The 26,084-nt window shown below is 34.7% G+C and overlaps 2 protein-coding genes across 14 annotated transcripts in view; one reads left to right on the top strand and one right to left on the bottom strand.

The window, feature by feature from the left end:
- Positions 1-3,548: 3,548 nt before the first annotated feature.
- LOC125663983 (nuclear envelope phosphatase-regulatory subunit 1-like) lies at positions 3,549-19,100 on the bottom strand. Of its 2 annotated transcripts, XM_048896460.1 has the most exons (7): positions 19,023-19,090; positions 14,927-14,998; positions 13,745-13,818; positions 12,713-12,810; positions 9,172-9,281; positions 6,500-6,554; positions 3,549-3,907 (listed from the first exon to the last, which is right to left on the bottom strand). In XM_048896460.1, the coding sequence occupies exons 2-7, from the start codon at positions 14,932-14,934 to the stop codon at positions 3,872-3,874; spliced, it is 381 nt and encodes a 126-aa protein (XP_048752417.1). In that variant the 5' UTR covers positions 14,935-14,998; positions 19,023-19,090; the 3' UTR covers positions 3,549-3,871. The 2 variants fall into 2 exon arrangements, with proteins under 2 accessions (XP_048752417.1, XP_048752418.1); XM_048896461.1 differs by lacking the exon at positions 12,713-12,810 and having other exon boundaries at positions 19,023-19,100.
- Positions 19,101-19,126: 26 nt separating this feature from the next.
- Positions 19,127-26,084, top strand: part of LOC125663980 (nuclear receptor coactivator 5-like) — a 16,526-nt gene continuing 9,568 nt past the window's right edge. For 2 of the 12 annotated variants that reach the window (XM_056141697.1, XM_048896453.2), the window contains exons 1-2: positions 19,127-19,237; positions 24,627-25,073. In XM_056141697.1, the coding sequence (XP_055997672.1) occupies positions 24,641-25,073 (433 nt within the window). In that variant the 5' untranslated portion in view covers positions 19,127-19,237; positions 24,627-24,640. Of the gene's footprint in view, positions 19,238-24,615; positions 25,074-26,084 lie in introns of all 12 variants that reach the window. The other 10 variants (XM_048896450.2, XM_048896448.2, XM_056141545.1 and 7 more) reach the window with 10 other exon arrangements.

The raw sequence follows: 26,084 nt of genomic DNA, 5'->3' as shown, positions 1-26,084 counted from the left end.
AATCCCTATTCTAATCCCACCCTTGTCTCTCGGGGCCGTGGTTTGATCAAATATGAATTTGCATTATATCAGAATACTTGCATGTTAAAATGACCTTTTTATGAATATTCTCATGTAAAATGTTGACCCCCTATTGTAACCCCATCCTACTTTCAGGGACCATGATTTAAAATAAGTTGAATCTACACTATCTAAGGATGATTGCATACATATTGTGACACTTGACACACACATGTTCTATTGTCGTCAGCACTCTTGAGAAGAAACCACCACTAACGTATTTACATATTGTGACACTTCACACACGTTCTATTGTCGTATTTACATATTGTGACACTTCACACACGTTCTATTGTCGTATTTACATATTGTGACACTTGACACATGTTCTATTGTCGTATATTGTGACACTTGACACATGTTCTATTGTCGTATTTACATATTGTGACACTTGACACATGTTCTATTGTCGTATTTACATATTGTGACACTTCACATACGTTCTATTGTCGTATTTACATATTGTGACACTTCACACACGTTCTATTGTCGTATTTACATATTGTGACACTTCACACACGTTCTATTGTCGTATTTACATATTGTGACACTTGACACACGTTCTATTGTCGTATTTACATATTGTGACACTTGACACACGTTCTATTGTCGTATTTACATATTGTGACACTTGACACACGTTCTATTGTCGTATATTGTGACACTTCACACATGTTCTATTGTCGTATTTACATATTGTGACACTTGACACACGTTCTATTGTCGTATTTACATATTGTGACACTTCACACACGTTCTATTGTCGTATTTACATATTGTGACACTTCACACACGTTCTATTGTCGTATTTACATATTGTGACACTTCACACACGTTCTATTGTCGTATTTACATATTGTGACACTTGACACACGTTCTATTGTCGTATATTGTGACACTTCACACATGTTCTATTGTCGTATTTACATATTGTGACACTTGACACATGTTCTATTGTCGTACATTGTGACACTTGACACATGTTCTATTGTCGTATTTACATATTGTGACACATGTTCTATTGTCGTATTTACATATTGTGACACTTGACACACACATGTTCTATTGTCGTCAGCACTCTGAGAAGTAACCACCACTAACGTATTTACATATTGTGACACTTCACACATGTTCTATTGTCGTATTTACATATTGTGACACTTCACACACGTTCTATTGTCGTATTTACATATTGTGACACTTGACACATGTTCTATTGTCGTATTTACATATTGTGACACTTCACACATGTTCTATTGTCGTATTTACATATTGTGACACTTCACACACGTTCTATTGTCGTATTTACATATTGTGACACTTCACACATGTTCTATTGTCGTATTTACATATTGTGGCACCTCACACATGTTCTATTGTCGTATTTACATATTGTGACACTTCACACATGTTCTATTGTCGTATTTACATATTGTGACACTTCACACATGTTCTATTGTCGTATTTACATATTGTGACACTTCACACATGTTCTATTGTCGTATTTACATATTGTGACACTTCACACACGTTCTATTGTCGTATTTACATATTGTGACACTTCACACACGTTCTATTGTCGTATTTACATATTGTGACACTTCACACATGTTCTATTGTCGTATTTACATATTGTGACACTTCACACACGTTCTATTGTCGTATTTACATATTGTGACACTTGACACACGTTCTATTGTCGTATTTACATATTGTGACACTTGACACACGTTCTATTGTCGTATTTACATATTGTGACACTTGACACACGTTCTATTGTCGTATATTGTGACACTTCACACATGTTCTATTGTCGTATTTACATATTGTGACACTTGACACACGTTCTATTGTCGTATTTACATATTGTGACACTTCACACACGTTCTATTGTCGTATTTACATATTGTGACACTTCACACACGTTCTATTGTCGTATTTACATATTGTGACACTTGACACATGTTCTATTGTCGTATATTGTGACACTTGACACATGTTCTATTGTCGTATTTACATATTGTGACACTTGACACATGTTCTATTGTCGTATTTACATATTGTGACACTTCACATACGTTCTATTGTCGTATTTACATATTGTGACACTTCACACACGTTCTATTGTCGTATTTACATATTGTGACACTTCACACACGTTCTATTGTCGTATTTACATATTGTGACACTTGACACACGTTCTATTGTCGTATTTACATATTGTGACACTTGACACACGTTCTATTGTCGTATTTACATATTGTGACACTTGACACACGTTCTATTGTCGTATATTGTGACACTTCACACATGTTCTATTGTCGTATTTACATATTGTGACACTTGACACACGTTCTATTGTCGTATTTACATATTGTGACACTTCACACACGTTCTATTGTCGTATTTACATATTGTGACACTTCACACACGTTCTATTGTCGTATTTACATATTGTGACACTTGACACACGTTCTATTGTCGTATTTACATATTGTGACACTTGACACATGTTCTATTGTCGTATTTACATATTGTGACACTTCACACATGTTCTATTGTCGTATTTACATATTGTGACACTTGACACACGTTCTATTGTCGTATTTACATATTGTGACACTTCACACACGTTCTATTGTCGTATTTACATATTGTGACACTTCACACACGTTCTATTGTCGTATTTACATATTGTGACACTTCACACACGTTCTATTGTCGTATTTACATATTGTGACACTTGACACACGTTCTATTGTCGTATATTGTGACACTTCACACATGTTCTATTGTCGTATTTACATATTGTGACACTTGACACATGTTCTATTGTCGTACATTGTGACACTTGACACATGTTCTATTGTCGTATTTACATATTGTGACACATGTTCTATTGTCGTATTTACATATTGTGACACTTGACACACACATGTTCTATTGTCGTCAGCACTCTGAGAAGTAACCACCACTAACGTATTTACATATTGTGACACTTCACACATGTTCTATTGTCGTATTTACATATTGTGACACTTCACACATGTTCTATTGTCGTATTTACATATTGTGACACTTGACACATGTTCTATTGTCGTATTTACATATTGTGACACTTCACACACGTTCTATTGTCGTATTTACATATTGTGACACTTCACACACGTTCTATTGTCGTATTTACATATTGTGACACTTCACACATGTTCTATTGTCGTATTTACATATTGTGACACTTCACACACGTTCTATTGTCGTATTTACATATTGTGACACTTCACACATGTTCTATTGTCGTATTTACATATTGTGACACTTCACACATGTTCTATTGTCGTATTTACATATTGTGGCACCTCACACATGTTCTATTGTCGTATTTACATATTGTGGCACCTCACACATACATATGTACATCTCCTAGAGACAATAAGAAATATGTAAACAATCAGTATTTTAACCTTCTCAAGCAAACAACTCGCTGAAAAAGTATCAATTTTAATTCATAATCAAAGACTTAACAAAAGTTGTATTTCAACATATAAAGAGTTAAACAAATCATATACTATTACATTTGTATTCCAAAGGTACATAATTACCAAGTTCTTGTAATAAAAAGCAATGCCTTGCTACATGTAGATATAGCACTTGTAAGATAACATAACAGGGCAGTATCTTTGTCATACCCCACTATTACACAGTCTGATGTTCCAGGTTTGTGTTCTGTGGAAAATATTTATCTGCACAACAATCTGGGATGGCTACTCCGCTAACAATGAAATTGAGATTTGTATATCCATTTAAGACACTATAAATGCCTTGGTTTTAATATTAACTTGCCTGTCTGTAAAGAAAAGAAAGTAGCGTGATAATATGAAGTTAATTTGATAATTAATAATAAAAGAAACAAGAGGCCCATGGGCCGCATTGCTCACCTCAGCAAAGCATTTTACAATATTAAACATTCAATCCCAATCATGGCCCTCCCTGGCCCAATGTGCCCTGTTGTGAACAAACCTGGATCTACAATACATGTGGATGTTTGAATATTGACATTTTGTACCATTGTGGTATTTGAAGAATTAAAAAAAAATTACTACAGAGTACTTGTTCCTAAGTTAAACATTAAAGCCCTTTTGTGGCTACATCCAGAACCTGAGAGTTATTGTATGAACAAACTTCAATGTACATTACATGAGCATACCTGCATATTGATTTGCCACATATAATTTTTAAAGAATCTTCCTATATAATCTATGAGAGGGCAATGTGGATGCCCATTCAAACACCAATATCAGCGCCAAGTAGATTCATTAATAAAAGTTATAAACTTTGTTAATCATTATAAAATAAAGTTTGAACTATTTTGTGTAAAACTTGAACACCTTTTGTGTTCAGTTCCTGGCCTGGGAGTCATGGTACCGGTGTACACAATGTTGGTGCTACACTACATGAGGATGCTTGATTTCAGATATTGTACCCTCATGGTTCCTGAGACAAAAAAATTCTGGGTCACATCCAAAATCTGGGGGTCAAGGTGTGAATAAACTTAGAACATACACAACATGATGATGCTTGCATATTCTTTCAAGACTTTAAGGAATTATGACTGCAAAATCATCCATGCATATTAATTTGACAGTTGTACACTTATGGTTCTTGGGAATATTTCTAAAGAATTTTCCTACTGTGTATATATTACCTGTAATGTAAAACTTCGAACTCATAGTGAGGACCCACCCAGGCTTTATGTCTTATGGTCTGAATACATCTGAATCTTCATTAAATAACTAATGGGCTTCATGAAGTATGCTGGCATAAAGCATCGCAGTCCATGCCCTCTTGTATTTTCAAAAATGAAATTTATTTCTTAAATATATATTATATGAATTTATTTCTTAAACATATAAACACAATACTGACTATTTTAGGCCTGCCCTAGAGTCAGAACGCTGGGGTTGTGACATTCACAACTTTGGTATATCTCTTTCTGCTTTTCCTTAGCATGCATTTCGTTTTTCTACAGTAGCAGCAAAAATTAAGGAAGAATCATTATGACCATTTTGGCTCACCAAAACCCCTACTCATGGGATCATGAAATTTACATTTTTGGTAAAGGGATATTCCTGCTCCTTCTAAATATCATTTCTGTTTTCATTCAGTATCAATAGCATTGATGTTATTTATATGTTTTACACATCAACACTATATGCCAAAGTTTGGGCCTGCCCTAGAGTCAGAACTTTCACTTCGGGGATCATGAATTTTACAATTTTGGTAGAAGCCTGCTCTACATGACTATGTAATTACATGCAGTTTTCTTACAGCACTGGAAGTTTTACATTCTTCGAAAATCTCAGAAGCAAAAGGCACCAAATGTCAGAATTCAAGCCTTCTCAGTAAAGAATCAAGTTTGTTCAAACTAAACTCCTGGGGTCACAGTAGATGTGTAATATAAAGAATCTTTTAAAACCATCTATTAATGAGAAAAACACAAGGGTAAAATTTCATATCTATATAAGTACTTTCACTTAATGTTGAATCAAATATGTTCAAACCATGTCCCCCAACAAGGTTGAGGCCAAAATAGGGGTTTAAAGTTCTACATCAAAGTACAATGTATGTGTAAAAATTTAAGAAATGAACTAGAAGGCTACATAATATGCAAATGGTTTAGTGTAAATATATACAAGAATTTAAAAGAAAATTTAAAATGTTAAGGTGAGTAATGTTGCCAATGGGCCTTTTTTGTTGTTGTTGTGAAGGTACTTTTGATAGTTGTGGGACAAAAGTTTAACATTTTACACTATGATCTTTCCCTCTCATTTACATTATCTATCTAGTGGCAAACACATCTTCCTTAGCCAAGTGTTTACAATCCATTCACAATCTGATTAAAATCAGCTGTTCAGATTTGCTTCATTTGTGAAAAACAGCTGATTTTGATTACAATGAATCCACTCTCCTTTTCATTTGAAATGAACTAGAAGAAGGAGATGGTTGTAAATACTTTTCTGGCTAAAAATGTCTTAATCAGGGATATTTTCCATTTTAATGGTCAACTGCAGTGATATTGTCCAATTACTGTGACCTGACTAGGTAGAGCTATGTGAACTTGCTCTTCACTTGTACAGGTCCAAACACTACATGTTGCAATACAAAATAACAAATGATAACACCTAATGGGAGTTACTTCCCCTTACAAAAGCTCAGCATCTTTGCATAATTGGAACAATACTGATTATAGAAAACAAGTGTGTGAATAATTATGAAGCCTACCACACACTCTTATGTATATTTAGCATGACTAGCGATGTATTAGTTCCAATGTGTACTTAGTATTTCAAAATCAATTTTGTAATGAGGAGTTTTTATTGGCAACCTAACATGCGATCACAGTGTATCATAAATTTTCAAGTTAACCTAATTAACTAACCTCATCACAGGACATATTAAAGTCTGTTAAAACTTGTCGGCATCTGGATGCAATACTGAAAATAGTTAAGTATTTCTTGTTCAATTTAATTCCTCTGTTTTACTTATACACATCTAGCAGACATAAAAACACTGTTTCTTATACAATTTCAGATACAATCTTAATTACTACTTATACTGGTGAATATCAGACCGAGTTGGTGTAAAAATGTGTGATTGTAAATTTTTACACCCAACAACTGCTAATATTCATCAGTATAAGTCCAATTAATCCTTTACTACCCACAAGCAGCTGAAATATATTTCAGTAGTTTTATGTTGATAATGTATTCATTTTATCATGAAGTTTGGAAACTGAAGCATTAATGCCTATGAAAAGAATGCATGCAAGATTACAGTAACAAATTTTCAACGTTCCACCAAGAATCATACAAGAGATGTTTGTAAAATAAATTCTCAATTACAAATGAACATTTTCATTTTCACTATTAACTTTGACCTAATGACCTCGACTTGGGACAATGCATACTGTCTGGTCATAAGGATTCTAATGTTTCTCACACTTCCGGTAGAGGACTAGAGGTATCTATAATCATAACTTTGCACTCGGTTAGTCTGCTATATGCTCATAAGTGAAGAAAAAGATTTTGAAAGATAAAACATTTTCTCTATATGACCCATGAAGTCTCACCCTAGCATCCTCAAACTGGGGCCATAAATTTCAATATTTTGGAAGAGGCCTTCTTCCATGCACATTAGAAATATGCACTCAGTTTTCCTGCTCAGAACTAATGGAGAAGATTTTTAAAAATTGAATATATTTTGTTTATATTCATGATCTCCATGTATTTAACACCACCCTGGGACCTGAATCCTTGAGCAGTTAACTTCACAATTTTGGTAGAGGCCTCCATGCTCATGATCTACTAAATATTTAAGAGTAAAAATATTTCTTATTGCCCCCAACCCTTGGAACTCATAGGGGCAGTGACCATGAAATGTATCATTTTTCTTCCCCTATCCCTAAAGATGCAACAGATTAATATAGGTGACAATAGGTCTAATAGTTTCTGAATAGAAGTTGAAAATGTTTAACAACAAGCCAAGAATATTTGCAAGCCAATTGTCCAATTTGGTTACTCTTACCTCCTTTTAACCAATTTAGTTTTATTTTCAAATCCCCCTCCCCTTCATTGTCTTCTAGTGAGCCTCAAGAGTTATCATTCTTTATATTAAATACAATTGTCAACCAATCAGAGCAAAAACTGCACAAAATTGTAAATGTTTTCAATAAACATGTATGCAACAAAAATGGATAGACTCTAACAAAATTTCCTGAATGAGATGACAATCATGGCAAGACTTTACAAATAAAGGTGTCTACTATACCACACATTTTGACCTTGTTTTGTGACCTGCCAATTAGTGATCAAAACCCCAAGTCAATATCTACCAATTGTCCAAACTTCGTAATTGCTAAAAAGAACAAGAGGCCATGATTTTAACAAACTTGAATCTGCAATATGTCAGGAAGCTTTCATGTAAATATGTACTTTTCTGGCCCAGTGGTTCTTGAAAAGAAGATTTTTAAAGATTTTCCCTATATATTTGCATGTAAAACTTTGATTCTTTATTGTGGCCCCATCCTACCCCCGGGGGCCATGATTTTAACAAATTTGAATTACACTATGTCAGGAAGCTTTCATATAAATTTCAGCTCTTCTGACCCAGTGGTTCTTGAGAAGAGGATTTTTAAATGACCCCACCCTATTTTTACATTTTCGTGTTTATCTCCCCTTTGAAGGGGGCGTGGTCCTTTATTTAAACAAACTTGAAAGCCCTTTACCAAAGAATGCTTTTTATTAAGTTTGGTTGAAATTGGCCCAGTGGTTCTGGAGAAGAAGTCGAAAATGTGAAAAGTTTACAAACGGACAGACGACGGACAACAGGTGAACAGAAAAGCTCGCTTGAGCTTTCAGCTCAGGTGAGCTAAAAAGCTGCGTGATTCAACAGTTTAAACAATGCTAGGTTATTAACATGCTTTCATTATGACTTTGATTAATCAGATAAAACTGTCTAAACCATAACAGTGCACACAATAAAACACTTGTAGTTGAAAAAATTGTCTTCACAGAGTTTATTTCTAACTGGTCATTTGTACAGAACATATGTTTACCAATTTCAACCCCCTGAGAATGCTAGGTTTCCCCATCTTTGTATGCAATATCCGCGCTGATGGAAGCTGAAATGAGCCAGGGATGGATAGATTTCTAAGTTCACAACTTTAAATCGATTTCAATAGTTTCTAACATTTTATCACTTTCATAACAATTTTGAACTTTGTGGAATATTAACTCTTTGTTCCCAGCAGAGGAAAGGTGATTATTACTGTTGACAGTAAACTATAGTAGAACACTTACATGAAAGCATCCAATGATACTGATAACAAGCTAGTATGAAAAATGCACTTTGATTGGATGCCCTGAAAATCCAAGGCACTATATATAACATTTATAAAATAAGACTAAATCTATCAATGGGAAATAAGAGTAAGCGGACATTTGGCTGTAGACAGGCATGGATAACAAATAATCAGATACCGACAATGAAAAACATTGTTCCAATGCTGCATAATCACAATATCAAAGATGACTGATTTAAATCAAAGGATACATTGATGGTGCAACAACTCTTTTATGGATTCCAAAAAGAAACAGGAAAATGAGAAATACACAGCTAATTGTGAAAAATGGATGATTCATCAGGGACTGGGTGAGTGAGATCTGCAACAACAAAAAAAAGAATGAAAATATCATCGGAAAAAAGTCCACCACCAAGGCAGATGATATGTATGCTTTTGAAATAATATATTACATAACAGCTAGAAATCAACCTTAACAACAGTGATATCATTATTAATTATTATTAATGGGTTACATAATTAAACCTTACACCTATAATGTGTATCAAGTGAGAAGGTTTGATGATTCTAGACCTCATAGCATCCAAGTTATGAGCTAGACAGGATTTTTACTATATTTGGTCAAATCATTCTTTATTGAGGTTACTACGACCTAATATTAGTTTCCATCACACTTACAACCAAGATGCATCAACTGACTAGAGTTGATGACTCCAAGACCCACGGTACCTAATCATGACCAAGACTGGGTTTTTCCTAAGCTTTAGGTCACAACAAACTTTCAATTTAGGTGGCCCACTACACCTTGAAAAAGTTTATCAAATCAGCATGATATTTCATCATGAAAGATATATGATGATCTGTAATAAGTGCACATGTCAAAAAGGCAAAATTATGCAATTTTTGAGAGAAAAAACATGATTTCCAAAAATCTATTTCAATAAATAACACAAAAGTCAGACACTGGCAGATTTGAGATCTGCGAGCCGGCAACCTGATACATTATCCACTGGGCTGAGATATACAAGCGAATCCATCGATACAAGTAATTACACCAAACATTTGAATTGTGTCATCTTGTGACATAGTGTCATAAAATGTATGTCTTGATATAGTGACTGTGAGCTACCTCAACTGATAAGGATTGATGATTCTAGGCCTCAAAGTATTCCAAGCTAAGACTCAAAAAAGCTAACATGTAAATGGATACATTTCACATATCATTATTGTACAGTCCATCATAAATCATTAATGGACGACATTGTATATTAGGAATCTCCCAACTGTTCTTCTAAATAAAGGACTCTAAATATATAATTTTCTCCTATGCAACCAACTATTTTCCCATATAATAGGTAAGTAAACAGAAAATATTTTTGGCCACAAAATGTAAACTTTACCATTATTTGACCACCTGTCTTTGCTGTTTCATTTAAATAAGGTTCACACTTTACTTAACATGGTTGTACATGTAAATACACATATTTACATATTACATTGCATAAATCACCCCCTACAGTCAGTTCAGTTGACAGGACTCACAGTAAATTTTGGGACAAGACTGCCAAATGACGACCTACTTTAAATTTAACTGGCCATTCCCATATTTAGGTCACCAAGAATAAAACTTTAGGCCTCATTCAAATATTTGCAAATCTGCTTGATAGAAAATATTACAATGAGAAACTTTCTAGGTTGTGAAAACCATCTTTCTACACTCTGCCTTAGGTTGAATTCTTAATTTTCTTTCAGAAATATATGTCCCTGCATCAATCACAATACTGTAATACATGCTATCAATTATTTCACATTCTATGCCCACTTTTATAGAGTCACTTAAACAAGAAATAATTTCTTCATTTTTCATATCCTTCAAGCAATCATTTTGAATGGCAAGAACATTCTATCTTTGCATTTCAACTTATGGCTTAAATTTTGTAAAGGGTAGTTCTTCCTATGCAATCATGTATGCTTTAGTCATTTCAATGTTTTTGTAGTCTTTATCATAGCGTTGTAGATTCAGACTTCTCCATTACAATCTATTAACGGTATTCTGGAGCAACAACACTTAGTACTTAGCATCTAACAATGTACACCTAGCAGCACCTAACACTGGACACCTAACAACACCTAATACTGGACACCTGGCAACACCTAATACTGGACACCTAACAACACCTAATACTGGACACCTGGCAGCACCTAACACTGGACACCTAGCAGCACCTAACACTGGACACCTAGCAGTACCAAACACTGGACACCTGGCAGCACCTAACACTGGACACCTAGCAGCACCTAACACTGGACACCTAGCAGCACCTAACACTGGACACCTAGCAGCACCTAACACTGGACACCTGGCAGCACCTAACACTGGACACCTAGCAGCACCTAACACTGGACACCTAGTAGCACCTAAAATTGGATACCTAGCAGCACCTAACAATGCACACTTAGTAGCACCGAGCTCTGAGGAGGATTTCTGCCTGTGTTTTTATAAACATTTCAATTAATTAGATTTTATTCTGGTATTACATGTGTTTCTGATGCTATTATAAATATTCTTGTATTAACTATTACAATTTTTTCTGTTTATTAAAATAGATAGGTACCTTTGAACCCTATTATTGTAATGAGCCTCATATGTACCGGATTGGTATTTGAAATACATGTTACAATTAGTGGCAGCAAATTTGATTGAGAGTCATTTAACTGTTCATGTAAATTTGAATAATATAGAAGTTAGTGATGATGAATGGAACTGTTGCAAAAGCTGTCATCTGGAAAATATAGGTCAGATGCTGCATCTGCATCATAAATGATTAATACATCATCTATGCAAGTTTAAACTATATACACAAGAGGCCCTGGGAAATTAATGGTCCTCTAAGTCCCATGCAGTGAATAATATGACTGAAGTGATGCTTTTCAATGGTGCAGTGAATGTATCTGTGAAACTCTAAAAGCTGGATGCTATCTTAGAAGGGAGAGGAGGGATTTTCATTACTTTTAATGTTTCTTCATACCAAATTAATGGCCTGGACACAAATATTTTGGTATCTTATCAATGACCTTGATGATAATGATCTTGACCATGGATCAGGGTCGCCACGCTTTGTAAAGTCATTAGCAACATGTGTGCCAAATATGAGCTTCTGATATCTGTTCACTACAAAATTTTGACCTTGAACACGTATTTCTAATATTTATACCAGTGACCTTGACTTATTAGAATTGACCTTCATCCCATGTCAAGAAACTACATATGTCTGGTAATAACAGCCTTTGTGCAAAGTATGAGTTTCTAATGCCTCTGCATCATAAAGTTGTAGTCTGTATAGGGCTGAAACGACACGCCCTCTTCACGATACGATATGTATTGCAATACTTATGCCACAATTTAATAGTTTCAATACGATACAATTTACAGAAGAAACCAATAATAACATTGATGAAAAATTTAATTAACAAGATTCACAATCGAAATTTTAAAAGCAAAATGTTTCCAAACTGCCAAATGGTAAAATACCTGTTGGCTCTGTAGTTAAAACCGATGATTTAAAGTGCATTATCATTTCCATCAGACTCGATGCTATTTTGTCCCTTATGCAGGTAAAAATAATAAGTACAGGCTGAGCCTGATGTATTTTACTGAATGCGTTTGTAATAAACGTATCAAACTGAAAATCGAAGCAATGAATCGAACATTGAATCAAACATTTACACTGAACAGTATCGATATTTCGGAGAATCATTTCAGCCCTAAGTCTGTACAAATATTTTTCTTACTAGTGAATCTTCAGCTAGGACAAATGACTTTGGTTGAGGTCTTAACACACCTTCCAGAGATAAGTAGCCTTTGTACCAAGTATGAACTTGGAATGTCTCTACATTACAAAGATAGTGCTAAGACAAAAGTAGGATGGATGCACAACAGATGGACACACAAGCATGATGATTCCCATCTACTACCTAAGTTTGTATTAAATCAAGGCTTCAGTATGCACCTAGACTGTTTACTAGATATTCAGGAGTAAAAGACATTTTCATTCAACGATAAATACAGCCCCACACCTGAGATCTAAATCCCTGACATACAGGCCAAGAAAACCACAGTTCTGGTAGACCTCCAAGACATCCACAATTCTGGTAGACCTCCAAGCTCATTACAACTTTGTGCACTTAGTTTGAATGCAAGATGTTCTGACAGAGGATTTTAGATTCTCAAGTTCACTAAAAGATCCATGTAGCCACTCCCTGAGGTCTAAACTGCTCAACCAGGGGCTCATTAATAATTTTGCATCCACTGTTTAGGAGTTAGGAAGGTTTTTAGAATATGACATTTTCTGGTGTGTATTCTAAATGCGCCAAAATTACAAACAACCTTCTAAATTAGCTACTAGCTCACAGACTAAGTCCAGTAAAGTTGGGGTGGGTTTGCAAAATCATTAATATATATACAAGTCAGTTAGGCCTGTGCTTTTCATCAATATCACTGACTTTCTGCTAAAATTATATTAACCACATATTGAAATAGAGTGACGGTTGCAATCTAAATCAATGGTAAAGATAATGTTTCTATCACACTAGAACTAAATTTGATTAAAACCCCACAAGGTTTAATGTACTCAAAATTGTTTTCAAAACTGAAAAAAAATAATACTGTGTGTTTGATTTGGGCCAATGAATTTCTCTTTGATTTAGTAAACAGTCCAGATACAGAGACCAGAATAGCCAGTGCTCAAGAAAGTTTTTGTTAAGACTGTATAAACATATTTGACATTGTGGATATCATAAAAAAATATAATAAATGATACCTACTTGTTTTGTCTGTGAGTCCCAGAGCCATGTCCAGGCCCCGACAGCTGTACAGACAGAGATGACAATGAGGACCACTGGAAATGGTGAAAGTTGTTCTCAGAGAAATTACAATCAATAATTATATAGAGAAATAAACAAGTAAAAAGAAAGAAAATACTTCAGTCTTCTTCATGCAAAATATTTCATAATGGTTGACATTACCATTCCCGTGGGGATCCAGGTTAGAATAGGTCTTCAGTACTTGTCGCTTGTCATAAGAGACGACTACCGACTAAATGGGGCGGTCCTCTGGATGAGACCACAAAAACTGAGGCCCCGTGTCACTGCAGGTGTGGCATAATAAAGATCCCTCCCTGCTCAATGGCCATAAGTACCAAGCATAGACCTAAATTTTGCAGCCCTTCACCAGGAATAGTGACATCTCCATATGAGTGAAAAATTCTCGAGTGGGATGATAAACAATATATAACCAACCAACCACTACCATTCCCATCTTCCCTTAGATCCCCCACATACTGTGAGAGGAGTTAAAAGGACAAACAATGCACTCAATTTATAATATTTCTTCAAAACTGACTAAGTTCAACGTGTAATTTTCTCAAAAATTGAAGAAAATCAAAATTCTTGCCACATGCACATCTTCAATACCTATGCAAACTCTTTGTAAAATATGAAGGTCCCCACTTTAAAATTGTGAGAGGATTTAGACAAATTATGTATGCTCCATATCACATAAATTTTTCAAATAAAGGGACAAAACTCCTGGGAGAGGTCGAAATAGATCAAAATTGCAATATGTTCTATAGTGACCGATAAAGAAGCATTGATATGTGACAGAGAAAATAAAAATAGAAACAGAAAACCCTGAACGGACGGATGGACATACAGACATCACTGTACCACAATACATCCTGTGGTACAGGTGTAACAGTATAGAAATGATAATCTCAAGTTGACATTGTTGGGAAAATGGAGAAGAAGATCAAAAACTAAGAAATATTGGACTGGTATAGCACTGGTATTTCTTCCAATGGATCATAGCATGCATTTTTATAACTGCAGATCTGTAGCTCTCTGGGAAAATATAGTGACAGACAGAATCTGTCCCAGCACTTTCTAAGAGAGCTACAGATCTGCAGCTAACATCATAAAATGTATACTTCACACTCAGTAATGTCTTACTTCTCCATAGTCTCGCTGTTGGTTGTAGTTTATCAATTACTTCAGTCAGCCTCCTTTCAAATGCCTTCAAGTCTAAACAATTAAAAACCCAGAATTAATTGCAACAGAAACATTTGTCTGAGATTAAAAAAAGGGAGATCTGAACATATTAGAATACAGTAAAACACGCTAATAACAAACTTAAATATAACAAATTCATGCTTATTGCAAAGTAACATTTATTCCCTATGAGAGGAAAATAGCAAGACTTTTATTGGATTTAATGAAGTTGGGTACATTTAGCTGTTTTTCGCTGACCCTGGAGGTTAGCTACAACCATGTTTTACTGTATTTTAAAGGGTTGAGTTGTTTCTCTGTATGATGTAACCTGCTATTTTTTAAAACTTAAATAGAAATTTCACTCAAAGTATGAAGCAATGAAAAGAAAAATACTAGTAATAGCAAGCAAAGCTCATGTCGTGAAGTGACGTGATGAGCTCGCTCCAATGATTACACATGTGAGTTATGTGATATGCTCTTCTTCAGCTGAAAAATGTTGGGGACTACCCATAATGCTTCTAGAAAAATGTCGCCGTCACTGCGGTATACTTCATTGACAACCCGTAAATAAAACAAATAGTTTGGAAAGTACCAAATTGAATCGTTATTAAATTCCAGACAAGCTTTCTCATACTTTTGTACGTTTTGTTATAATTGCTTAGTTTGAAAGGAAGAAAAATAACATTGCAGCTGCTATAACGTCACAATGCATTGTTTACAGTCGACTGTGTTATGTTTCCCGCGTTAAACGAATAGGCAGATTTTAAAATGTCTAAAGTTCTGTTGCAAAAGGTTAAGGGTCTTTGCTCGTCTTAACGATCACACCATAAAACATATTACACAGTACACCATTTCATAACATGATTTCATGACTGTGTTGTTTCCCGCGTTAAATGAATGGGGAGATTTTAAACAGACAATACACAGACAATATTTATGTCCTGATATGCTAGTAGAAGAGTTCCTACAGTCTGTTTTTCTTTATTAGTGATATGTAGCAACTGCTCATACCTACTGTGTATCACTGATAAAGAAAAACAGACTATAGGAACTCTTCAATATCAGGAGATAAACAATGGCCTACAGTTACTCCCCTTACACCGGAAGTTAGGGGTGCACTTACGATTGTGGTCCTAAGCTTCACACAAATAGTATTAACAAATAGTGTATAGTAAAGCTTACGTTACCAAATTCTATAGTATACCAAGTTTTAACAGGTTGAATTATATCTAAAGGAAGAAACAAGGTTGAAATTTCTTCGATTTTTTGGAAAAAACTTTTTAAAGTATGCACTTCTTCAAATTGTAGAGTTGGGGAGAGGGGTGTTAACCGTGTTATAGGTGTATTTGACGTTTATTTATGTCCAAATTATGTAATCAATACCGAGGAGTCCAACAGTAATCTGTTGTAAAAACAACAGACACCTAGAATTAAAAGAACAATGAAAGCATGTGATACAATCAGACACGTAGCATTGTAAGGGTGGGTGGGGGGTGGGGGGGTGGAGAAGTTGACTTCATAATATTGCCTAAATTTTCTTGACAAGTAAATTTCAAAAACAATAATCCTAAGCTCGAGATTGAAGGCGACAAGGGTTGATTTTTCAGTTCCATTCATTGGTTAAATTTTACATTACCACTACCATTCACGACAATGCTTTCTTTAAAGGGGTGGGGTGATTGATTGATTGAATATTATTTAACGTTCCTCTCGAGAATCTTGGACTCATATGGAGACGTCACCACTGCCGGTGAAGGGTTGAAAAATTAAAATTTAGGCCTTATAGATGCTCGACACTTATGGCTATAGAGCAGGGAGGGATCTTTATCGTGCCACACCTGCTTTGACATGGGACCTCGGTTTTTACAGTCTCATCCGAAGGACCGCCCCATTTAGTCGCCTCTTACGACAAGCAAGGTGGTACTGAGGACCAATTCTAACACGGATCCCCACAGGATTAAAGGGGGGGGGGGGCAGCCTTTTCGACTATAGGTCTTTCTCTGCACGTAAAAATAACCAAGTTTGTATGCAATGTATGTAAGAGGAGGCAGACCCATTGTTGCTAGTAGCCTGATGATTGTTTTTGTGCTCATTTGAGTAATTAAAGTGTAAGAAGAGGTATGAGTTGATGTACACAAAATCTAACTCTTTCATACAAATAGTTTTGTTCAGTGTGAAACGATAAATTATTGATAATGTATACATGTATGCATTGGTTTTACATGTGTTTTAGGCATATCATATTGCATGTGGGGTTTTTTTTTGGTGTGTGTTTTGGTTGTCGAAAATATTGATAAAAATTAATAATGAAGAATTGCTGATATACTAAGGACATCATAATTCTGATCTAAAGAAATTGAGGACTAGGTAGTATTTACATACATGTACTTTATTATATCATGACCATGCATTGCTTTCGAGAAAACCACACAAGGGACACATATAAATGTAGTTAGTGACTAAGATATTTTGTTCAGTTATACTATTTTTAAGTCATTACACATAATTCTTAGAAAAATTCCTTAACTGGCAATTGATTGCAATCAAAAATTGTAAATTTTCTATTCATTCCTTATATGGCACCGTCAACTGAGGACCGCAAATTGCTGTGCGCCCTCTGTAATCAGGGGGAAATAACTCACATAGTGTTATGAAAAATGTAGGCCATTCCTTCATGGGGATCCTCATTTGTGCGTAAATTTTAGTGACTTTTTTTATTTGGGAATTTTCATGCCTAGATGGTAAGTAATGCAAAATTAATAGTGATAAGAGTTAGTTTGATAGTCAAATCACTTATTTGAAGCAAACGGCAGTGTCACCTAAGTGCACATTAGTTGCTAGAACCGGCTGAACAGACTTATAAAGGACTTCTCAGAGATCTGGTGAAGGCGTCACTCTAAATATCCAGTCAAATTTCAGCCAAGATTATCCATGCACGTTCTGATAATTTAATAAAAAAATTATCCTGTTATGGATATAATACAAATACCTGGTCCAATACATTTTTTCCATAAGACATATATTTATATATATATAAAGCACTAAATAATCACAACTAGGTACTGAAAATTTTTGCCCCAGCCCGGGGTCGAACCAGCGATGTACGGTAACCACCACCTAGCAAGATTGTCAAACCAGTGCGTAAGTCCACTCGGCCACAACGACTTCCCTGGAAAGAAAGTTTTGTTATGCTCCTAAAGCGCTACATATACACACTGATGTAATCTCACACAATCGCTGTGTCATTCAGTGTTTAAGATATTTTATAAGGAGAGTGGATCTCTCGATGCAATTGTATAGAATATTTAATATAAAGCACACACAAACAATTATAACACCCAACCTTACGTTTACCCCTAGGATCTAAACGATACATGTGTAACAGGAAAGGGAGAAAATGCAACGGACCAGACCGGGATTCGAACCCGGGCCCCCTGAATCTCTAGTCAGGTGCTCTACCAACTGAGCTAACTGGCCACCTGTGATCGAACCCGGCCGACCGCTACACATGTGATAATCAATTAATTAATATATAAAGCACTAAATAATCACAACTAGGTACTGAAAATTTTCGCCCCAGCCCGGGGTCGAACCAGCGACGTACGGCACCCACCGCCTAGCAAGATTGTCAAACCAGTGCGCAAGTCCACTCGGCCACAACGACTTCCCTGGAAAGGAAGTTTTGTTATGCTCCTAAAGAGCATATATTATATACTTTGTATATCAATTAAGTTTAAAATACGTTGACTGTAAACTGGAAGTTTGTGTCAGATCTACATCAAAGGGGCTTGCTCCCTGCTTGTAGAATTAGGGTAGAAAAAAAAATAAAGTTTTCTGATAAAGATAGACTCACTGTTATAATTTTTTTCCCCAAAAAAACGTCCAAGCCGGGAGCAAGCCCTGCGATCTTCAAATGTTTATACTCTGATAGCGACTTCCCATGACTGTCATATCCAGTCATTTCTTCAACAAGTACTATTTGGATACAGGTACAAAAATTCGTGATCTATAGCTGTTCTATTATCAATCATTTAAAACATTATCAAACATAACTTACCCTCTGTCTGCTCTGCTGACATATTTGTTTTTGTCTATGTAGTTTAAGTGAAATCTATCATGATTGGCTGCTCTTCCATACTTCAACCAATCACCATACGTGTCACTGTTAATATATCCTTACGAGATCGAGGCTGTATTATGGAAAATAGCAAACAGCACATGAGGAGGCTGATATAGTTCTGAAATCAGAATAACCCGCAAATATTTTATTAGGTATGCGTTAAGTATATTTAATGTAAATTTATTTGCAGGTAGAACGTCGCTGAAGCAATCAGAAGAGGCAAGATGTGCGTCTGATTTACAAGATAAACTTCAAACATGAGATCAGTCGGCCATTTTCATCATTTTTTGCGATTGTTTTGTGTGCAAGTATGATGCTGCATAATTAGAGATATTAACTAAGAAAAAGTACACATGTGTGTGAGTAAGAAGATCATTCAGTTTTAACATGCAACCTAATTGCACTTTCCAATTGACTTCAATATGGGCGGACCTAAGACGTGCTGGTGTGTCTGAAAACTGATTAATATTTACCTATATAATCAGATAAGCCCTCTTCCTCAGTGGTAAAGAGCCCCAACAATTGGTAGTCAAATGTACCCCATTAATTATTGGTTAAACTGCTATGCAGTGTTCTTGATATTGACTTGTTAAAATTACCTCGGAACGATAAAGTTCACATTTCATTATTCGAACAATGACAAAAAGCTACAAATATATGATACCACAGAAGTAGATTTTAAGAATTCTGTGCTATGTGATTCTAACCAACAGTGTTGCAATGGTCAATCAAGTCATCTATAATCAACTTGCACAATACACACACGTCATGGTACTGACCACCCAATCTTCTTCCGTGCTGTATATGGTCATTCAACACATGGTTATAATGTACAAAGTTTTTAGTTTGCCCCTCGTTAAAACAAATGAAAACTAGACTGCAGTAAAAAAAAATCATTAGAAAACAAAATTGTATGTAGGCTTAATGGGAGGTTGACCAGGGCTTGAAGCTAACTTTTTATGTCACCAGTCCAGCCGGACTGATGGGGTATAATTTCAACCAGTCCGCAGAAAAATTTACCAGTCCAACAGTTGTCCAGAAATAATTAAACATATTTCGTTAATGTTATTAAAATGAAATTTAACTCAATATGCCTCAGACATTATTGTAACATTTAAATGTGGGATTTATATTTACAAACCAGATTCGTCTAACATTTACAGATCGAAGAATGCCAAATGTGTGTATAAAATTTCATAAGTATATTTTCCAAAATGATGCTTTAGAAAATTAACCAGTCCCATCGGACTGACTAAAACAAATGTATGTCAGTCCGCCAGACTTTTAACCAGTCACAGACTGACGGGCATATGTTAATTTTGAGCCCTGTTGACAATACACAGAATTAGAAAAAAAAATTGTACAAATGATTTTGCACGGATAATAAAAATTTCAGTACATTTTACACTATTTGTGACATCGGAAATACTTTGAATTTTTTTGTGCATGTAGGTAGGGGATATGTAGGTAGAATCTATCAGTCACAGAAATTTACCATACTTTGACGTCACCGTAATTGTTTCATCACATTATAAACACACGAAATTTACAGACAGAAGACTTTATTTCTTTCATAATACAAGTATGATATTTTCTTCTAATCAGTATTTCATATCGATTTTTCAATAAAAACAATTTACAGAATTTCCGTAACTTTGATATCCGTGAATCTGTGACTGAAAAAACATGATCCGTCCATGACTTTAAAAATATGTGCATTGATCTCTGTGCAATTGTTTTGTACTTGTAGAATGCCTGAATATGGATTCATGTTTAATTGTACAAAGTATCACCAGTGGTTTCATTCACAATCATCATGTCAAAAAAACACTTAGTAGTAAACAAATAAGGAAGTCAAAAACAATAAAATGTATGGATTGTAATAGTTAATAAATGTTGTAGAGATGTTTTAAATTTCTTGTCATTTTTACATGCATTTTGTGTTATTATTTCGGGTATAACAAGTCAGTACACATATAATACACTTTTTAAGTTTTTAAATTCATGGAAATTAATCCGAGATTCCTCCGACTTTTACCACCGCTTTTACATAGTGACATGTGGGGGAGGGGGGGGGGGGGGGTCAAAACTGACTTCATATCAAAAAGTGGGAATTTAGCGACACCACTTGGTGTCGCTGCTTTGCCTACCTTTTACAACTTTATTTCCCTGAGGTAGATTAGATTCAGTTATCGGATGAGTATTCTTCAAATTAATCATGACTACTTTGACCCCAATTGGAATTTTGTGTATATGTGTGCTGACGTCATGCACAAAGATATCGAATGGCGAGGAGGCCGTCAAAGTGATGCTTCACTTGTCAGTGTTTTAGATGGCAATATCATTGTATTAGTTATGATTAACTTGCAGAATAATTATCCGATAACTGAATCCTCACATGATGGATGGTAGATCCACGAAATATAATAAAGTTGTAAAAGGTAGGCAATGCAGCGACCCCGGCTTTACAATATGAAGTCCGCTCTGAATATCCGCTGCATATCTTTATCTACTGGAAAGTAACTTGCTACTGAGCAAACTTTATCATGGGTAAGTTAAGTAATGTCAAGATATAAAAGTGGGGGTAAGAGTTGGAGGAGTATCGTATTAGTTGATAACTTAATATATATCCCTACCCAGGAAGTATGGACATTTTTTGGGTTTCTTAAAACTAAAGCCAATCTGGATGTCATGGTAAAAAAAAACACCAAAGAACAACCCATTTCATTCCTCATTAACAGGCTAATAGATATCCATAAACAATAACTACATGTAAATACCGATTATATCAATCATTGATCAATTATGAAATTTTCTCAATTCAACACTAATGCATACAAGTGTTTATGATGAAACAAAATTACAGTGTCGTCACAATGCTCAGAAAATTTTCGTGACTGATAGGTTCTAACTACATATTCCCTGGAGTGTATGCAAAACAATCCAAAGTATGTTCGAAGTCACAAATCAATTGATTTTATAATCTAAAAAATGCACGGACAATTTTATCATCCATGCAAAATGAATCCTGATTTGTACTATTTTTTCTATTTCCGTGCGTCCGTGACTTGTCTGTGTTTTGTAAATGACAGTCTTGATGTGCCTGTTCACACAGACAGCTGGTAAAGGTCCTGGGATTTACAATATCTAATAATCTTAGTGTAAAAATGTTAAGATGTAGGTTCTGGTGTACCTTTTAACTTTTGTGTGCTGGTTCATACTGCTGTACGCAAAGGCAAATATTTTGAAATATGATAACCAACATTAAACATGTGAAATATTGTTTACTTAATAGGAGAGACTTGTCCTGGAGTAAATTGTGTCGTATAATCACCTGGTATTCTTATTTACTGGAAGGGGGGGGGGGCATTTGTGTGGTGCAGACGCATCTATTTGGGTTTTTTTTTTTTTGTGATTTTGTTACAGAGTGTCAAATGAACGCTGAAAAAAATCGTCATTTGATTTATACTAAATGTCATTTTATTGGCAATTGGTTTTTGTATTTTTAAGAAATACAATATTGATATATAGAATCTCAATAAATAAGTCATTGTGTTTCCTTTTGCATCCAATGGATGTCTTATTAATTAAGGTCCCCCTTGAGCTTCCATGTCCTTGGAAACAGCTGCATTTCAATTCTCTTCACATCTTATGCAAGTAAAAAAAAAAAAGAAATTTATAATATGTAATTTTATTTTCTATTTTTTGTTTTATTTGCATCAAATATTATTTTCACACCCTAGGACTTTCAAATATTTCAAACTTGTATGTCAATGGGGGCATTCTTGTCGCATTAACACATCTAGTTTTTTACATCAACTATTGGAAAGGGGAGAATACTCTCATTTTTTATTGTGGAATAAAACAAATTGCTTCTGAATTGTTGCTTCATGTGGAAAAATACAGTGGAATTTGGTTAAGAAATTAAATTTCATTTTTGAAAGTACATGATCAATCAGATTGTTATGTTTAAAGTTTTTAGACAACGGTCAGAAGTTCTGAATTAGTCCCTGTCAAAAAGACAATCTAACCCAGTATGTCTTGCGCACATGAACAAGTTTTTAAACAAGTTAGAGAAAATAGACCATGATCTCGAAAACAAATTATTATAAACATAATTTACCTTATTTGAAACATCGACATTTGCAACATTAACTGGACTTTGTAACTTACATTTGCTAACCGAACATATTTTAATCCATTTAACTAGATGATAAAGTTTAAATTCAGAACATATGGTAGGTGTCGCCACTGCAGGCCACAGTTTAAGTTGTGTAATCTGCCAAATGTTTCTGAGGAGGAGAGTGGAATGAAAGCCCTTGGGTTGCGAAGATGGCTTTTATTAGGTCACTTGTACTCATGTAACCTATTGTGATTTGTATTTGCCCATGATCATTCTTGAGCATTTTCAACATTTTTAAATGCTAGGTCTTTTTTTTTATGAAATTTGGCGTGTATTAGCCCTTTCCTAGTGTCTCTTGTTGTTAAGCATACATACTTCAGTTACATGTATATGTTTGAAAATTAATGTAAAGGTTTTGATAAAATTTCTGTTATATTGTGTTGTTAACGGTATCTTAAAAAGCAAAGGCATTACAGACTATTAGAATCTGATGTCGATGTCAGCAGCGTTAAAGATCCATTTTTACCTGAGAAGTAGGCATGGTCCATTCAACTTAAGTGTTATTTACCTGGAGTACTTAAGGTCCGGAGGGATGCTGATCTTGGGTCCGGAGGGATGCTCATCTTTATACACAGCTCTTGCATGTGTATAAAGATTAATAGGCAAAAAAAAAAAAGAAAGAAAGATAGAAATAATTCAATACTTGGTTCTCAAGCCAATTTTGTAGAAATGAGGTAGAGTGTTTTTTTCTGTTTTATATAATGGTGATTAAAAATTGGGTCTTTAAGTTCAGTCTAATGATTAAGATCAATTATATGGCTAACAGATTGACAGAATCTTGAACAAATATCTTGAGAATCTTGAACAAATATCTTGAGAAACTTGAGCCATCTTAAAAATTGGAGATATTCTCTAATTAATCTGATGGAGTATATAGTTAATTGTAATATAATGTGAATTGTAAAACTGAGTCAAAAGTAATTTCCATATGGAATCGATTTTCAGATTTTCTGGTCTCGTGTGTAGGCCCTCTGTGTGTAATTCAGTTCCAATTTAGAAGTAATTATAACAAGGAAGGTTTTTTTGTGAATTTTTTAAAAATCACTTAATTTGTACAATACACTATTAGATATGCATACAGTTTTAGAAAACAATTTACAGTTTTCAAATGAGTAAAGTGTGGAAATGAGTGTGAGAGTAAATTCGCGTTGTTTCATTTTGAATCTTGATTTTGATTACTGTGACTGGTGCAGAGTGAAAAGGTAAAGCATTTCTGCCTCTTGATACACTTCATCGATGTAATTAACTGTAGTGAATTTGTTTTTAAAGTGTTCATGATTATCCACGATTTATATGTTTCAGGATTATTTATTCTATGTCATCATGTGATGTTTTCAGTTTTTTTAGTATTTTTGCAGTATAGTGTTAAAACATGGGAAGTAGCAGTCGATCCAGGTCACGCTCAAAAAGTCCAATACATCTGGACCGGTTCGGTAGAGTCATTCCAAAAGGCAGGGATAGAAGTCGTAGTCCTCGGCGGCACAGAGAGAGGCGGAGAAGTCCGCTTGTAATACGTCTGCGAAGGTCAAGGTCACGTTCTAAAAGCCCTCGAAGGAAATACAGGTCTAGGAGTCCTCGACGTTCATCATCAAGAATTCGTAGATACAGTCGGAGTAAAAGCAGAAGTAAAAGTCGCAGTCGATCTCTCTCCAAGCAGAAAGAGAAATCTCCAGGAATACATGGATCCACCAACATTCAGGATGTGGAACTCATGAAATCTCGAGTTTTTATCGGAAATTTGCCGTATGAAAAAGTTACTAAGGAAGAATTGGAAGCTATGTTTTCCAAATATGGAAAGATTCTAGGTATGCTACCTCTAGTGATAATGCATTTCATGATTCCTCTAGTGATAATGCATTTCATGATACCTCTCGTGATAATTTTAAGGAGCTAGTAAAGTTACAGAATTTCAATAATTGATTTCAATAATTGTATGAAAACCATTGACATTCACTAGTGTTGAATTGCTAGTTTGTTTTTAATTGAATGAAATTCTTAGAAATCTCTCACAATATGTGTACTTTTCTGAAGAATATGATAACCATGTATATACATGTACTGCTGTGCTAAAAATCTTCAGTACTTCTAACTAATATATATTTATATACTTTTATTGTTGGCATGTACATTCAACAATTCAAACTGTTCTTCGTTATTAAAACTTTCAACAAAAATTTCCTTTTCCATGACTGCCATGTATTTTTAAAAAAGTAATGATAAAGATGATATTAAAGTTAAGATTTTGTCAGGTTTTTTCTTCTTCATTGACATAATGGTAAGAAACAGCTAATATCCATGGATGTTCATTGTGAATTATCTAATTCATTCTCATTCTAACATTGTAGTTGTAAAGGAGGATATTAATTGATAAAAGACGTTTTTTTAACTCGTGTCTTTGTTTTCGCGAATGTTTCGTCAAGATTTGAATTTGTTTGTTGCTGTAAGAGTTTTCGTAACCTTGGCAGTGCAAACAAAGATATCGTGTTGTTAGACGGTAGTGTTATCAAACGTTGGTAAGAAAAATGAATTTCATATAGCCTGAAAGAAGTGTGATTGTTTTATATTATACACCTTGATTTTATTTCTTTTTTCTGGTTGTTGTTTTTTTTGTTGTTTAGTTAAAATTTTACAAGTTTTTATCATAAATAATTTGTGTAGTAATCTTGTCTGTAGAGAAGAACGAATTGATATTCAAGATAACATTTCTCATGAAATGCAATTTCTCAAAATTAATTATTCATGTGAATTTCTCTTTTAGACATTAATTGGTTTATGAGTTTTATTTTCAAGAAAATAGACTTAATATTTAAGTTTAA

Source organism: Ostrea edulis, chromosome 1 (assembly GCF_947568905.1).
Source record: "Ostrea edulis chromosome 1, xbOstEdul1.1, whole genome shotgun sequence".
NCBI lineage: Eukaryota > Metazoa > Mollusca > Bivalvia > Ostreida > Ostreidae > Ostrea > Ostrea edulis.
The sequence above is the reverse complement of the archived record's forward strand: the minus strand, read 5'-3'. Positions and strand labels throughout refer to the sequence as shown.